The sequence below is a fragment of the Haliotis rubra genome, unplaced genomic scaffold, assembly GCF_003918875.1.
Source record: "Haliotis rubra isolate DU_JTF1 unplaced genomic scaffold, ASM391887v1 Scf3, whole genome shotgun sequence".
NCBI classification, from domain to species: Eukaryota; Metazoa; Mollusca; class Gastropoda; order Lepetellida; family Haliotidae; genus Haliotis; species Haliotis rubra.
In genome coordinates this window covers 2,467,942-2,483,674 of record NW_025766968.1, presented here as the reverse complement: position 1 = coordinate 2,483,674, position 15,733 = coordinate 2,467,942, and the positions used below count along the sequence as shown (strand labels likewise).

The 15,733-nt window shown below is 38.6% G+C and overlaps 1 protein-coding gene across 2 annotated transcripts in view; it reads left to right on the top strand.

Annotated features, from left to right (window-relative positions):
* Window positions 1-15,733, top strand: part of LOC124282417 (neuronal acetylcholine receptor subunit alpha-10-like) — a 238,299-nt gene that overhangs the window by 171,379 nt on the left and 51,187 nt on the right. Inside the window, exon 3 of one of the 2 annotated variants that reach the window (XM_046718405.1) lies at window positions 800-966. In XM_046718405.1, coding sequence (XP_046574361.1) covers window positions 800-966 — 167 coding nt within the window. Of the gene's footprint in view, window positions 1-343; window positions 749-799; window positions 967-15,733 lie in introns of those variants that run through there. The other variant, XM_046718406.1, reaches the window with a different exon arrangement.

Below are 15,733 nucleotides of genomic sequence, written 5' to 3'. Positions count from 1 at the left end.
ATAAGTTAATTACAACGGAAAGTCAATTAACGTTAACGTTTCTGAATAGATAATGGTAGCATTTTAAACGTAGGGCATTCAATTACTTAACAACTCTTGTTAAGGATAAATGTGAATGGACCTATGTACAAACGTCAATTGGATGGAATGGTCCTTGAGAGACGAAGATTTTAACCGTGATAACAAGTCCTTGTTATAGGTACCTCTGCTAAAGCTGAGTGATTGTAGGATCGAAGCCTGCGCCTGGTAGGCAGCAGGCTGTGAGAGTGCGCAGGGCGTCATCAGTAGGATGGCTGTTCCAGCAGCATAGCAGTGTAGTTGGCTATCAGAGGTAGACCCAGGATCAACGCGATGGGCTGAGTGGTCCCGTTCCGTCAACTCTTCAGAGGTTTCATTACAAAACATATGCTATACTGGAGCCATGCTACATGAAGCGTATTGATTGCATCAACCAATTGCTTGCAATTGTACTTTGGACAGTTCTCATGCAACAGATCCACTTTTAAGCCCTCGTGCAACTTTTTACACCAACCGGAAGTGTCGCCTGATTATGCTGTCACCGTTTGTGTTGCACGTGCTTCACGTTTTTATTCTATTTCCGGTTATTGTGTTTAATATTCCCACTGACGAGCAACGTCTTCTGGATAAAATTCTAAGTGACTACAACACGGCCTCCAGACCCGTGTACAACGCATCGGACAAAGTGACAGTGAAGTTTGGGATAACTTTAACACAGATTACAGATATGGTGAGTGTGATGATTTGGTTTTATATGTCTGTTTGTTTTGTTTCTCATTAGGTCGACATAGGAGGAAAAAGCTGGAGAAACCTCACAGGATTCCCGATGAGCAGAAACTGCTGCGAAAGCTTCTTGAGAAGTACGACCCTTACGCTCGTCCTGTTTACAACGCTTCCAAGACAGTTGTGGTTAAATTTGGTTTGACACTTATTCAAATCGCCGATATGGTAAGAGGGTTTATATGTTATAAATAGCAACACTGTGTTCCTTATGTATGTGTGCTCTTTTTCCTATGTATAGTTATTTTTTTCAGGAAATAAGAAATAGTTTGTTTGTAGTTTGTAATCAATTATATGTTGGTGGTTTTTTTAATTACATCTGTGCATTAACATGTCCAGTTCCACGCCGACAAGCAGACATTAGATTTGAACGTTTTAAAATACTAACTGACATAGGCAGTGATTTACTGTCCAACAAAGGTGACGAATGTGCACTGGGATGATGATTGTATACAATTTATTCAGAGTTTCAATAACACATTTCAAACTTCAAACAAAGGCCAAAATTATGATTCCTGCGACTATGACATTATCAAATAAAAGGCATTCTTCAGACTGCTGACTTACCCAGCTAATCAGTATGACCCCATCGAAAACAACGCAATTATAAAACCCGTTGTCGCACAGCGGAGATGCTGACTGCTAGAAAGCTATAGTTACGACTCGAGGGAACTAAAAACATGTTAGTTTTTTTATAATGACAGGTGCTTTTGTGATAGGCTCTGCAAAATATCTGATTTTGACAGCGTCAATTACACCGATATCATTCACGTAACATGTTTTACAGGATCATTTTTTGAGGAATTATTTTCTACGTTTCCTACGAGCAGATCCAGAATCATTGTTGGCAGACTGTCCATCATTCTTCGTTACGTAACACTTAAGTGGAGTCGATTATGTTTTTAAGAATAATTCCTTTTGACTGTTCAACCTTTGGCAATCTCTAGACGCTAGGGACCGTTTTCAAAGATGAATATTTGTATATGGCCCTATTATAAACCTGCCATGTACGAAACATAAAACCATAGTCGATGACACGTGGCAAATTCAGAAAACACAGGGGAGTTTTATTCCCTGTCGAGAAAGAAGTAATTTCAATGTTATACTCATGCCAATAATGGTTGTCACCCCCTTCAATTTTGTTTATTGGAGAGGGTGGGGGATTGGGGTGGGGAGAGGGGTGACAACCATTATTGGCATGAGTATATATGCATCCCATAGAAAGTTGCATGGAATAAACCATATCTCATTCATGGAACTTTATTCAAACAAAAATTAAACGAGTACGCACAGAACGTATAGAAATACAGAGACGATATTTTATCGACCTCAAACATCTTGTAACCTCCAAGCTGTCTCTGTAAATATGGATTGGTGTACATACACAACTTTGACAATGATATGACCTAAATAACGTACGATACGTTCGCGCAAGAATATTAAAATAGGTCACAAGAACGGATGTTTTAATACTACGCATGGGTAATGCCTGACCATTCATACCATACATTAGTGCACTTATTCTTTTTGCGGTTAGACAGTATTTCACACGGCGTATTATATTGCTATAGACCCCAATTACTCCCTGCACAGATTGCAATTGCGTCTTTGATAAGGAACATTACCATCTTGATAGTGAGAGAGCTTTCTATACAGTGTTCAGCGTACTGGTATGCCCTCTAACTTCAAAGATGGCACTGGCATAATCTACACTAATGCTTCAGATTAAGTGTGATGAGTTATTGTGTTTACGTAACCTAAACAAACAATAGATGCATGTTATGGAGAAAATCAAAGCACAAGGGGGACACATATGAATAACATTTTTGTTAAGTTCAGAACGACCTTCTGAAAAGAGGGCCAGTGATTGCTGGTTTAGTAGTTCCGCAGAAAGGATCTGGAACCGTTAAGCGTTTCAGTTTACGATGTGGACGAAAGGGTGTGTAAAGATCCATCCTTGGCGTGATGCTGGTTCCACAAAGTCGTCTTTCAAATCGTAACTTGTATTCGAAACATACATAATAAAGATCGTTATTGCAATGCATTAAAGTTACAGACAACGTTCGCCTACAATGAAGACATCTTACAGTTACATCAAAGAATCCGCAGACCGAGGCAAAACAAAAAGCTACAGCTTTAAACGCTGATATTGCTGTAACTACGTATATAGATATTCATAAAGCTACACTGAACATGGGTTAGATGATGAAGTATTCGATGCTATTCAACGGACAAGGGATAACGTTATGGTCGCAAAAGGTTCCCTTTTATGATGAAAGTTTGGCGCAGGTTATGCTACATGCAGTACGGGATGTAAATCCGAGTCGTTAAACAGCATGTTGCATGGATCCAAATCCTTGTGATATATACACTGTAGTAATGATGTATACATTTGTATTGAGCGGTTCTCATATGAGCTGATGCCAAATAAATCGGGTGCATAAACATGTTACGTACTTCCAAACAATAAATCAGATCGGGTCTTGGGCCAGTGCGCTTCGATGGCAGTGGTTTCAAGACTTTGCTGTATCGACCTTAAAGGCTAGAGCCACACTGACATTATTTATGTGTGAACGAATTTGGCAGCATGAGCATTTTTTTGTGGGAAAGACCTTAGATTACATTTTTTAATACGCACAATTTTATTATCTGTTGTAAGAGAGGGGTGTGATGATGATTCTTTACACTTTGATAAAAAACGTGCTAGAAAACGTAAAGTGATATTTTGTGGTTTAGTCAATTACTTGAGTTTCAACTTCAAAAGGTCAAACGTCGATCTCTACTTCCGTGTGTTATTACGCAAATCTGTATACTGCATGTCGGCATGGAGAAACCCCGTACGTGGCTTCTTGGTGTTACAGGAGCAGTCCATGTATGTGTTCATGTGACCAGCATTGGATGCAGTTGGACATACAACCATTAAACCATACAGCACTATACTAAAGACAGTTAAAGCTTTGACTGACACCTCTCTCACCAGATATAAATGTGTTTACACATTGCACAAACCAGTGGTAATTGAGTTTCATGGATCAGATGATTTACAAACACTGATACACAGTCGACACCTGGAATGAGCTGGTATTCAGATAGGGATTCCTTTGGCCAATAATCACCGGTCAAGGGGAAGAGGTGGGGGCGGGGTCATTAAGGATGTCCAGAGAGATGGCAACAGCTGGGTTCGCCTTGGCATGATACAGCAACCAATAGATTGTAAATGGTTTCATTAAAGTTTCAATTACAACTACGAAGTTCTCCCGCCACTGTTCCAGTCTCTCAATACAGAGCTGCGGATTTAATTGGAACTAGAAGGAATTGTCTCTTGATTGACAAGGTTGCTCGAAGCGTTAAAACAATATTAATATGCTTTGGTTGAGAAAAATAACCCAAGCAGTTTTTGCATGTATCATTACCCGAAGCTTCTCGTACAAATTGAATATTAGGTTTCATCCAGAAACATTCATCGGAACTGTGATGAGAAATATTTTAAAAGCATTCTAAATGAATGAAAGTATTACGATTTAGAATTGACATGTTGCAAAAAGCTACATATTAAGATCTATAGCAGGGTAAGATTAAAGACGACGACTGTCAACTTGAAACATGTCACAGTGGGACAATGCCTCCTGTGTAGCGTTTTCTTAGAACAGTTCGATATTGAATTATTTTACAAAGGCAAGGAAAGATTATGACCGAACGCTCTTGTCTTCAAAATGTGCTCGATTTCCCGAAAGGATTGACAGACAGCGGTTTTCGCAGATAATGACTTTTACAGTGAGGGGATTTTTCTAACTGTACTCGCAATATTAACCATGAATGCAATGAATCAAAGTGTGTCCAGCGGAACAAATATTTCAAGTAGTTGCGTTAACTTAGCGATACGATACGCATACTCAAGCAAGAAAAAACGAAAATAAACTGCAGTCATAGTTTCAAGCGAGAAGTTCCTAATTTGTACTAAGGAAATCGTAGTGCACAAACTTGTTTTTGAAGGGAAATGTATGAAAATATTTTGCTCCTATCTTTGTCAACACAGCACCGGGATCCGGGTTGTTGAGCGTCGTTTTATAATGTCACGTGCCAATCAGTGGTACTAGAACGAAGATTGAATATTGATTTGGAGATGGCTATCGGTGTTGGTTAGAAGATGGAGAGGACGGGAGCTTAAGAATTAGAAAGGTAGAAAACATGGAAAGATGTCCTGTACTGAGGCCTTTTGCAACATTAGTATTACTTCGAGTGTCCTTCTGTCAGCACTAACGGAGTAAAGTCAATTCCAGTTGTTTAAACACATAATGATCGGATACAGGTAATGCATCTTTTATTGCATTTTGATCGTCTTGATATTTTATGCTAACAACTAGAATGACTTTCACGTGAAACATTTAACACTTCAGTCCTTTGAAAACGAACTCAGCACTTTAATATGTAATGATACCCAATGAAGCTGAATAAACCCATGCCTTTTACGTGTCCGATTTCCTTAGAAGTGCTAAATTGTGAATGGGTGTCGCTCTGTTAATGCTCTGCACGACTTGGTAGCTTGCTTTAATTTTTTCGATCAGCCATCTAAACTTTCCTGTACTGCATATCGAGATCATAATAACAAGATAACAATGATTTCCCCCTGGCAATGTTTGGATTTACCGACGCTGTACATCCCCACGGAAAGTGAACTATTTTCAACAGCTGTTGTTTATATTAAAGATGGTACAAAAAGGCTTCATTATGTATCTCCTTGTAACCACATGCCTGCGGCCACATTTGGATTTCATGCAGAGGTATTTGTTGTTCAGATACTGAAGACATCTATTTACATGATATTTGTATCATCTTCTTCACACATATTACAGTTAATATACTCATGCCAATAATGGTTGTCACCCCCTCCCTCCCTCCCCACCCCACCCAACCACACACCCACACCCACACCAATTAAAACAATTGAAGGGGGTGACAACCATTATTGGCATGAGTATAGAATGTAACCTGTAAAGAAAAATAGGCTTATGTAGAAACAAAGTGATATTGTATCGTACATGCTGGCTGACATCCAAATGTTCCTCACGAACTCCAGAACTATTGATTGTTCAACTCAACAGGTCGGAGGCTATTAATCGGTAGTTCCAGTATAAAGATTTCACCTCCAGGCAGATAAGGCCTTATTATACAACTCTCTGCCAGACGATGAGCTCTGAACCAAAGGTTCTTTCCTTTGGGAATAGGGTAGATTTGCAAGCTGTAGATGTTATTGCGTGGTCTACCTTGGCATGTTGACGTGATATTGACTTGAAAGCGAATAACTACAGTCGATACAGCTTGTCAGGGGGAGACAAATACACTATCTTGTCAGATTTTATTAGTTTACCCCCAAACAAACGCCACTTCAATCTGCCAAAGGGGGCTAACATAATACTCGGGCAGGTCCAAGGTCGAAGGCAAGAGACTGGGAGTTCAAGGAGAGGCTGGTCGATTGGAAGACAAGTGTATTGGTTGAAGCATTGACACATCTATAGTTAATCTACATGGTAGATGGTTTTTGCAGATGGTGTTCAAACGTGGTGTTCCGATTAATTCAGATAATCGAGGATTGGTCGCAGTGACCAAACAACCAAGCAATCGAACACATGTTCTCGTAATCGAACACAAACAATTTTGGAAGAAGTGTATTAGTGTTTGAAACACTTGATGATGGAACATATTTTATAAGTTGTCAGGGCCTTAAAACATGTTTATTTCTTAGAAAACTCACTTCACTTACTGAAACGTCATGGCTGAATATTTCTTGAAGACTCCATGACATTTATGTTCATGATATATTAGTAATCACTTTAAAGTAGCAAGTTGCATTATTTTACATTTGGATGGAAAATATGCAAATGCAGTTTGTAGTTTCTACATAAAACAAAAAAACAACAGAGAACCACGTTATACCTTTCTGCAATAACAACCTGAATAGGAAAATCTGAAAATTAATCTATTCAATTCTTTTCGATGATTACTCGTTGGTAATGAACCAATTATCAATAGTGAGATTTCACCCGATCCCCAACACTACTGTTCAGTTATGTTTTTATCATCTTTATGGAAACACAGGAAATGTTCAACAGACACATTTGTCTATGCTTATATATAAGACAAATGTTACCCTTGGTGTCATTACATAAAACAACATGACGGCAATATACGTTCATAGAGATAGTATATTCGCTATATAAATGTTAGGTTTACACATAAATATATAGATATCATTACATTGCAGTGATCCCACAAACTGTATCGGGTACATATTGCAATTACAATTTATTCGTCTTGTCATCTGTACTTCAAATATTGCAGTTCAGTCTTTTCAGTCACATATTTTTGCAATTACATGTTTCCTCATAGATAATATGAACAACATTTTTCTGAACGCAATTTCCCATAAGATAAATGTCATTTGTTATCAGTCAATCGGAGATGGATGCCATACCAAATCAAGCTGCAGGCGTGACTGTCACTGAATCGAGTTTGATAAAACTGATGGAGAAAACAACCACCACATGCATATTATATTTGGTTTTTTCCACAAGTGAGTTTGACGTAATGTCCATTAGTATGATGTTTACCTACTGCCAACACTCGTCATACAAATGCATGTACTGTGTAGAACATTGATAACATCTCAGAACCTAAATGCCCGCATCTAGAAATGAGAATATACTGCCAGGCTCTAGTAGAATTCTAGTGAAAATGATTTCTCTTTAGACGACGATAGCAAAGGCAACACGGCAGATAAAGTCTCTATTTTCCAAATTTTCAACAGCATCATTACCTTTAAAGGGGAGTGGAACCATTAGGAATGTTTTGCAATTTAGGTTGCTATCTCCATTAGAAAAATTACCAAGATCCAATAAACTTTCCTCACCTTCCAATTTGTTAATTTGTCTTGCAGGAAAATCAATGCAGATTTAAGGTCTTTTTGATCAGGGAGAAAAAGAACAGCGACAATTTTTTAGAATTACTGTTGGAGAATCACACGCTTTAGCTTAACTCCGATCGAACTGCATATAACTCGGCGAAAAGTGTGGCATAGAATTTTAAACAGAATCGTAATTTTATTATTGAGGAATGATTCTGGTATGAATAATATCACTTCCTTGAAATGAAGTATCAATTTAAATCAGCAATGTGATTGTGTTTTGTAGATGGTTTTTATGCAGGAATATTTGTATCAATCATTCTTTATATAAAATATTGTCAAGCTAATAAAGACGTGCGAATTATAATCCAAATTACAGGGACAGTGGAAAGATATTGAAAACAATTTCAAAATCATAGCGCGAATCAATACTCATACAAATGGTTTGCACGTAATGTCAAATTAGCAATAAAGTGAAACATCAAATATATATTAATCACCCAACCATTTAAGGCCCAAATTACTAAAAAGGGGCTCTGCTAGAGTCGCTGCCTTTAGCTGAATGCAGGATTGTGCATGACATAAAAAAGTAAGGTCTAATCAACTCAGCGTTTTTATGAAATACCAAGCAAATCAGAGTTCTCTTTGTGAGGCTGGTGGGGAAGGGACTATATTTGTTGCTGTCATAAAACCCATTTCGCGTTACTTCTAAATCTCACAAACCCCATACAGCAGCTTACAGGAGGCCATACCCATTAAAACATCCCATGGACATTTTTACTGCTTCAATGATATTTAAAAAATCGTTGAAAGAAGTTGTAATGAAAAATTGTACAAATCAATAAAACATAAATCGTTTCGTAAAGCACACTGGATTGAGACACGTTGTCAATTATACCACATCTGTTCGACGCATCTCGTCAGGACCGCTCGTAAACAGTCACACATATGCCTCAACTGTTTTACATATATGTGTACTTGGCTGAAATTTGCATATAGGAAATGACAATTCCCTTGACGCGTTTTTCTAATTTTGGTTTAATATTCACCGCAATGCTTCAGAAAGCAGGCGGTCCTGCATGTGTACGTTGCCGTTGAACAAAATATCAATCTATAGATACTTCACTTAAAACACCAGACTCAAATAAGAATCAATTTGACAGTCAACCTGGTTGAACACTGAATTAAAGTGAGTATGTTTTCAGCAGTGAACAGGATTAACAATTTTCTTTATGGATTTATCTAACCGACGAATCGCCATTTTTGCAAGGAAATACTCGTGACGTTATGCTAAAATTTAGGAATTGAAACGATTTCTCATTACTGTTTTACGTAGTCAGGGACGTCAAATATGAGTTTAACTTCATTTTCACATGTGCAGGAGTGTTATGTTTATTCATAATGCAATTGATAATGCTAAAGATTCAGTGAGAATAAAGTCTGTTTTACATCACAACGGCCATCTCCTAACATTGCAGTGCCCACCGCTGCATGTACAAGTATTTCTTACAGTAGTCAGATGGACGTTGGACTTATACAATTAGGCCTGTTGAGACATTTGCAAAGTATTTGCAAGGACGACAAGCAGGCAGAGAAAGGACTCAACGAACTCAAGTTTAAGTCTTACCTAAATAGTTGATCAATGTTTGTTGGAAGAACAGAAAGAGGCATGCTGCAAGGAATAAGTTTAAACCAGCTACCTTGAAAGTGGAAAGCTAAAAGAGACAGAGGAAATTAAGTTACAGAGCCTGCAGGGGTATGTCTGTGTCCAACATCACCGACTGAGTCGGATTAACGTCTTAGCAGATACAGCTACCTCTGCTTCAAACATCTTTGATGCCCTTCGCAAAAAAGCAGTACTGCACTTATAATTGTATTATAAGTTGAACTTTAGTACTTACGTTGTAAAGTTGAATGATGGTGTGTCCGAATATGCTTTAAGATTGATCTTGGTTGATATGAAAGTGACAGTGGTAAAACTAATAGCTTCCTCCATTCCGCATCGTTTAGTCTGCTTGACGGTTGTAAAACACCCACGTTAAAGCTTGGGATTATTGTATTACAATGGCAGGTTTACATTCGGGGACATGGAACTGGAGCTTAATTGCCAGTTACACGCTGGGAGGTGTTTACGGACGAGGTTGCCTTGCAGACAAGGTCATTCTTCCTTGTGTATGTACACTTCGTATCCTACCTTCTGTCTTGTATATAGTTTTGATGTAAACATTCGTTATGACCATACTATGACATACATACAGATGTTGCTTCCTTTGGACTTTAGAGCTGATATCAAAGTCCCAATGCCTTGTCAAGCCCGCTGGGGTTAACTGTCGAAGAGTTCATTTACCAATATGTACTCCCCCCTAGAACATGGACAGGCTAAAACATGAGTCTCTTCCCTTGGTGTGAATCCTTTAATTTACATTTACAATGTAAAGACATATATGACAAACTCACTGGCCAAGTGAGTTTATTGACAAAGGAGTTTGCAAATTATATTGTGACTAGTTATGCGTATGTGCATGTGTTTTGCCTCCTACGTCTATAGTCGCAATGTAGTTCATATCTTGAAATCACTGACTTGTAGTCTAACCAAACGGAGGAAGCTCTTGCAGAGATCGGATGCCAGTATTTACTCTCGCTATTATGGAGACAGCCTCTATCATCTGCCTCTTCTCTTGGTACTACGTCTTATCGTATAAAATTCCGTTGAGACCACAAGAGCACACGAGTGTATGTGTTATGCCCCGCTGATACAAGTGCAGTTAATATCATGAACTTACTGCCTTGTTGTCTAACCTGACGGAGTAGACTGTTAAAGTAACCATGTTCAAAAGTTTGGTGGCGCAAGGCCATGAACAGTTCATCTCGGAAATACCTCGTCTTCTTGTATATCCTCGTTGCTGTAAATATTCGTACTAACAATGTAATAGTAGTGAGTATGGTTTTAGGCCGCTTTTAGCAGTATTCCAGCAATATCACGGCGGGGGAACACCAGAAACGGGCTTCACACATTGGACCCATTTTGGGAGTCGAACCCGGGCCTTCGGCGTGACGAGCGAACGCTTTAACCACTAAACTACCCAACCGCCCCACTAACAATGTAAACACATTCATACACATAGACCAGATCGGCAAAGTCGCCATTCATATCATGAGGCAATTGTCTCATTGCTTATCCCTATGGTGTACACATTCATACTGCTCAGTAAACATTTACAAACATGAACATGCATTTACTTCGCTAGTACAGAATGTGACCTGGTCCGAAAAGGAAATAAATTGATGAAATTTGTATATATTGGTTAGCCTCTGTGACATGGTTGATATCGTCTCAACGTACCCCTACAGGGCATATCCCTGCTCGTACTATCAACCCATGGATGTCAGGGAGTAAAAGTGGAGCAGTATATAGATTACATGTGTTAGCGATCAGTTGATGTCAGATCGTAAAAGTGGAGCAGTATATAGATTACATGTGTTAGCGACCAGTTGATGTCAGATCGTAAAAGTGGAGCAGTATATAGATTACATGTGTTAGCGACCAGTTGATGTCAGATAGTAAAGGTGAAGCAGTATGTGGATTACTTATATTGGCGACCGGTGGTGTCCATTGCTAATAGGGCGCGATGGGTAGGGTTTCGATTCCCCACATGGGTACAATGTGTGAAGCCAATTGCTGGTGTCCCCCGCCTTGATATTGCTGGAATATTGCTAAAAGCGGCGTAAAACCAAACACACACACACACACACACACACACACATACGACATAAATACGATTTGGCATGTATTCCGTATACATGTAGTTGAAACTGACGAAGGGATCATGTTAAACATGTCATACTTTCCAGTACTTGTGTTATTCACATCATGAATATCTATCTCATACAGCAAGGATTATACAGCAAGATGATTTCATATCATGACAAGTCATCACTCACCTCTTGCTGAAGAACTAAATGAAGAAAGTCAGCAATGAACTTGTTTCAGCTGTTATTCAGCAGTTGTTGAGTTGTATGCAAGCCTTCTTATGGAATGGCTAACGTAACAGTTATATAGCCCTGCAATTCGGAATTAGTTAAAAAAGATACGTGGCTCTCTGCATGTCATTGTTGCCGGTAGTAAAAGCACATGAAACAGAAGTTGCAAGCATTGATTTTGCATTACGAGGATCCTGGATATCTTCATGGGTATGTTTTATTGAATGAATCGTATCTTGGATATTAATCGTAGTCTGTGCATCAAAGTGTATTGCATCAATGTCCCGTAGCACCAATAGGACTCGCATAAAGATTAACTAGACGCTTCAGATTGTCATTATATTTGTTGCCATTTTGACCCAGCCGTCTTTGACATGGGCTCAGACTGGAATATGGTAATCATATTACTGGGGATGCTGCCATGCAAACTATCTAGTAGAATACGTACCTCTAAATTTATACGTGTATGCTGAAGTACTCTACTTGAATACGTTAAGAAGTGTAATGACTGCAACCTCTACACAGACTCACATTCAAATTCCGATCTTATTATTTACAAAATTACCCATGTGATATCAACGGTGTCTTCTTCAGTAGGTACCATTATTCATGTCAAATAAAGTAACAAAAGATCGTCTTATATTATGGTGACAATACCGGTAATATTTTCAACAAAAACGTCAAGAAAGTCATAAACCTCGACTCTGCGACTTTGTTTCAAGGTTGCCATATAAAACGAAAAACAACTTTCGTTCAGCTTTGCACTTTACAAAGTATGACTTATATGAATTATATGTCTTTTTGTGATATAGCCTTTATATAGGGGGTGTACTACAACAAGAGAATCATAAGATCTTACAAAATTTTGCATGTTATTTCATCTTAAACATTACAAGATGTAGGATTGAGATATATGCATTTTAGAAATGATGTTTATTCATTCATCCGAAAATACCAACGTCTTGGTATTCACAAACGTCCCGATAATGAAGGTTCTGTTTTTCTTTGATGTCTACTACATTTGTATTCACAAGGCCTTAATCTCTGACCTGGCCACAGAACATTATCATATCCAGTGGGTAAATCTGGACTTGTTAATTCGTCGATGCCAAAGGTTCTTCGTGTTTAGAGGTTGACGACAGCTGTGCTGATAGGCACGGTATCTCACCAGACAATTTGCAGTCGGTCGTGGTCTTGGCTTATTTCTCTCTGCACATCATACCAAGCATCGCCGACTGACGGGTTTATGAAACGTCTGGCTTAAGTCAAAGATGAAACTGTCGAACAGGGGATAGGAATGATGCCGAATATACACGCCAGTGTGAAACAATCTGTCCAAATAGAAGCTGTCAGCTACATGTGGGTCAGGTGCTATCAATTTTTCATTAATAGCAAAGTTGTCTGCGTGATAAAAAAAGCAGACAGAATACCAACAACCTAATAATCATGCATAATATAATCACACAAAATACAGTGTAATGATTGCAAAGGGGGCCTGCTTAACTATGCCTTAATTAATAATGCTTAATGGACCAGCTGAACAAAGTCTTGGTTACTCGAGGTAACGAGTGGATCAAGTTAGGTATCCATGAACTACATATTCAGTCAGACGCTGCTGTATCGAAGTAGAAGGGACTACAAAATACTTCGAGTAAACTGATGTTCGTCACAAGCGCATAAAGGTTACTTACTAAAGAAAACGCATTTACTTCGAGACAAAAGTAAGTTGACACATCAAAATTCGACTCAACTGTGTTTGCTTTTGGAAAACTATTCCGCGCCACGGTTTCTTCATTTTCAAATACCTTTTACGTTTTCGGAAATATCTAAAATGACAATGATCGCATTTGGATTGTTTTTTCAATTACTTCCGACCTCCTCGGCAGACCATGTAACAAATCACGGTATATTCAACCGGATGGTGGCAAGAGCTCGGTCATATATCATGATACCAGGAAAAAAAGGGAAGAATTGGACAGGTAGTCAAAACGTTATTGCCGTGGAACAGTTACAATGCATTACGAAAATCGATTTTGGTTTCTGTTTTTTAATATGATTGTGTCACCTTGAAAACCATACATGAGTTTTCGTCTGTAGAGATTCTTGGTTAGAACAGGTCGCCAGCAAGTTGTGCCGGTCGGAAGAGGCGTCCACAATGATCTCGTCGTCAGGCTCGGTGATGTCGTGTTATCGTATCCTGACGATGTCTATCATTGTTCACAATATCAGTCACCAGATTGTCTGTCCCACACTTGATTATTTACAATACGGTAGCCGCCATATAGCTGGAAAATTGCTGAGTGCGGCGTAAAACTAAACTCACTCACTCACACTCATTAAGGTAGAATGTGATGTTAAACAACAAGCATACAATTCCAGAAGCACACGGCTTTAAACAATTCATTTTGACATGGAAATACATGGTAATGGGTTCTTATCCTTCCTACATATGTTTAAGAAAGCATAAGATGGGGTATCCAAGGGAGTTAGAATACCAGCTTCAGCCATTACTGCTGTGCCTAGTCGTGATGTGTCAGAAATATTGTTGAAAGCGTCCTCGCTCACTCACCAGACAGAAGCAAGAGGTGGGTACGATGCATGAAGAAAATATTAAGAACTCGTCGCCACCAGTTGTCATTTGTTTTATTAAGTTACTTTTTATACCACAATTCCATCAGTCGCATCATACTGTGACCACAAATATCATTATATTCTTTCAAGTGGTGCATTGGTGTAAAGGATCGATATGTTTCGCTTGCTGACTAATGTTGTCTGTCGTCGTAGACATACATTCCAATTACACATTCTCCTGTAAATATTTGCATTACAATATTTACGTAAGGAAAATAACTTCAGACAACTTCCACTTTGTCCAGACTCTCGTTCTGATAAAAGAGAAACTGTTTCGACGTTCTTAATTCTGAGTGAGTGAGTTTAGTTTCACTCAGCAATATTCCAGTTATATAGCGGCGGTTTGTAAATATCGAGTCTGGACCAGACAATCCAGTGACCAACAGCATAAGCATCGATGTAAGCAATTGGAATACGATGACATCTGTCAAACCAAGTCAGCGAGTCTGACCTCCCAAACCCGTTATTCGCCTCTTACGACAAGCGGTGGCTACTAAAGATTTATTTTAACCCGGAACTTCACGGGAATGTTAATTCTAAGACATTTCTGCTGTATGCACTGTCCGTTGTATGTTTCCAACTACATTATGACCATATGAAGATACCTGGTGTTCGTGTAAAGATGAACGTTCCCACCACAAGACATAACATAAACACATGCAAAGGCAATGTGTGCACCTGAAACAACACGGGAACACATGGAACGAGTAAAAACACGAAACTGCAACGGATATAATTTTCGTCATTAATGAGCAAGTTTGGAAATGCCTTCCAATATGTCTACCATGAAACGTTCTGAATATTTTACTAAGGCTGTGAATGTTGTAATTCTGATCAAAAGAGTTTTTTGAGCAGGGATCGTATGGCACTCTTTGAAATCTTCGTGGAAGGAGCATGCTTGATTGCACCGGAGTTGTGAAATGTGGGCACCAAACCCTGGAACTCCTGGAGCTGATGTAAAACAATCCATCTTGTGTTTTGTAGCCTGGGATGATAGAGCTTGGAACACTGAACGCTTGAACTACTTTCAGCTTGTCACTGTGACCGTGGAACTTTCAGACTGTGATCATATAAACCATTAGAAACAAACATAAATTTAAAATACAGCTTTGCAGGCTACTGAGGTAAAAGAAAATACACAAATGCCTTCAACTGAAATCAAGAACCAGAATACATTATTAAGATATATATGTATATAAAATTGATATAGACAGTAGTGATGAAATAAGTAATAAAGCTAGAAACGTTATTCTTTATATTAAAGTAAATCAAATTACATATGTACTAAATATGTGAATAATGTTAAGATCTACATTCGCACAACACAATCATAGTTAAAGGCCCTTGGATAGATGGAAGGTAAATTCAATCTGTCCCTGTGGAGCAAACGGTGCTAAGATACATAACAATGGTGAAAGAATT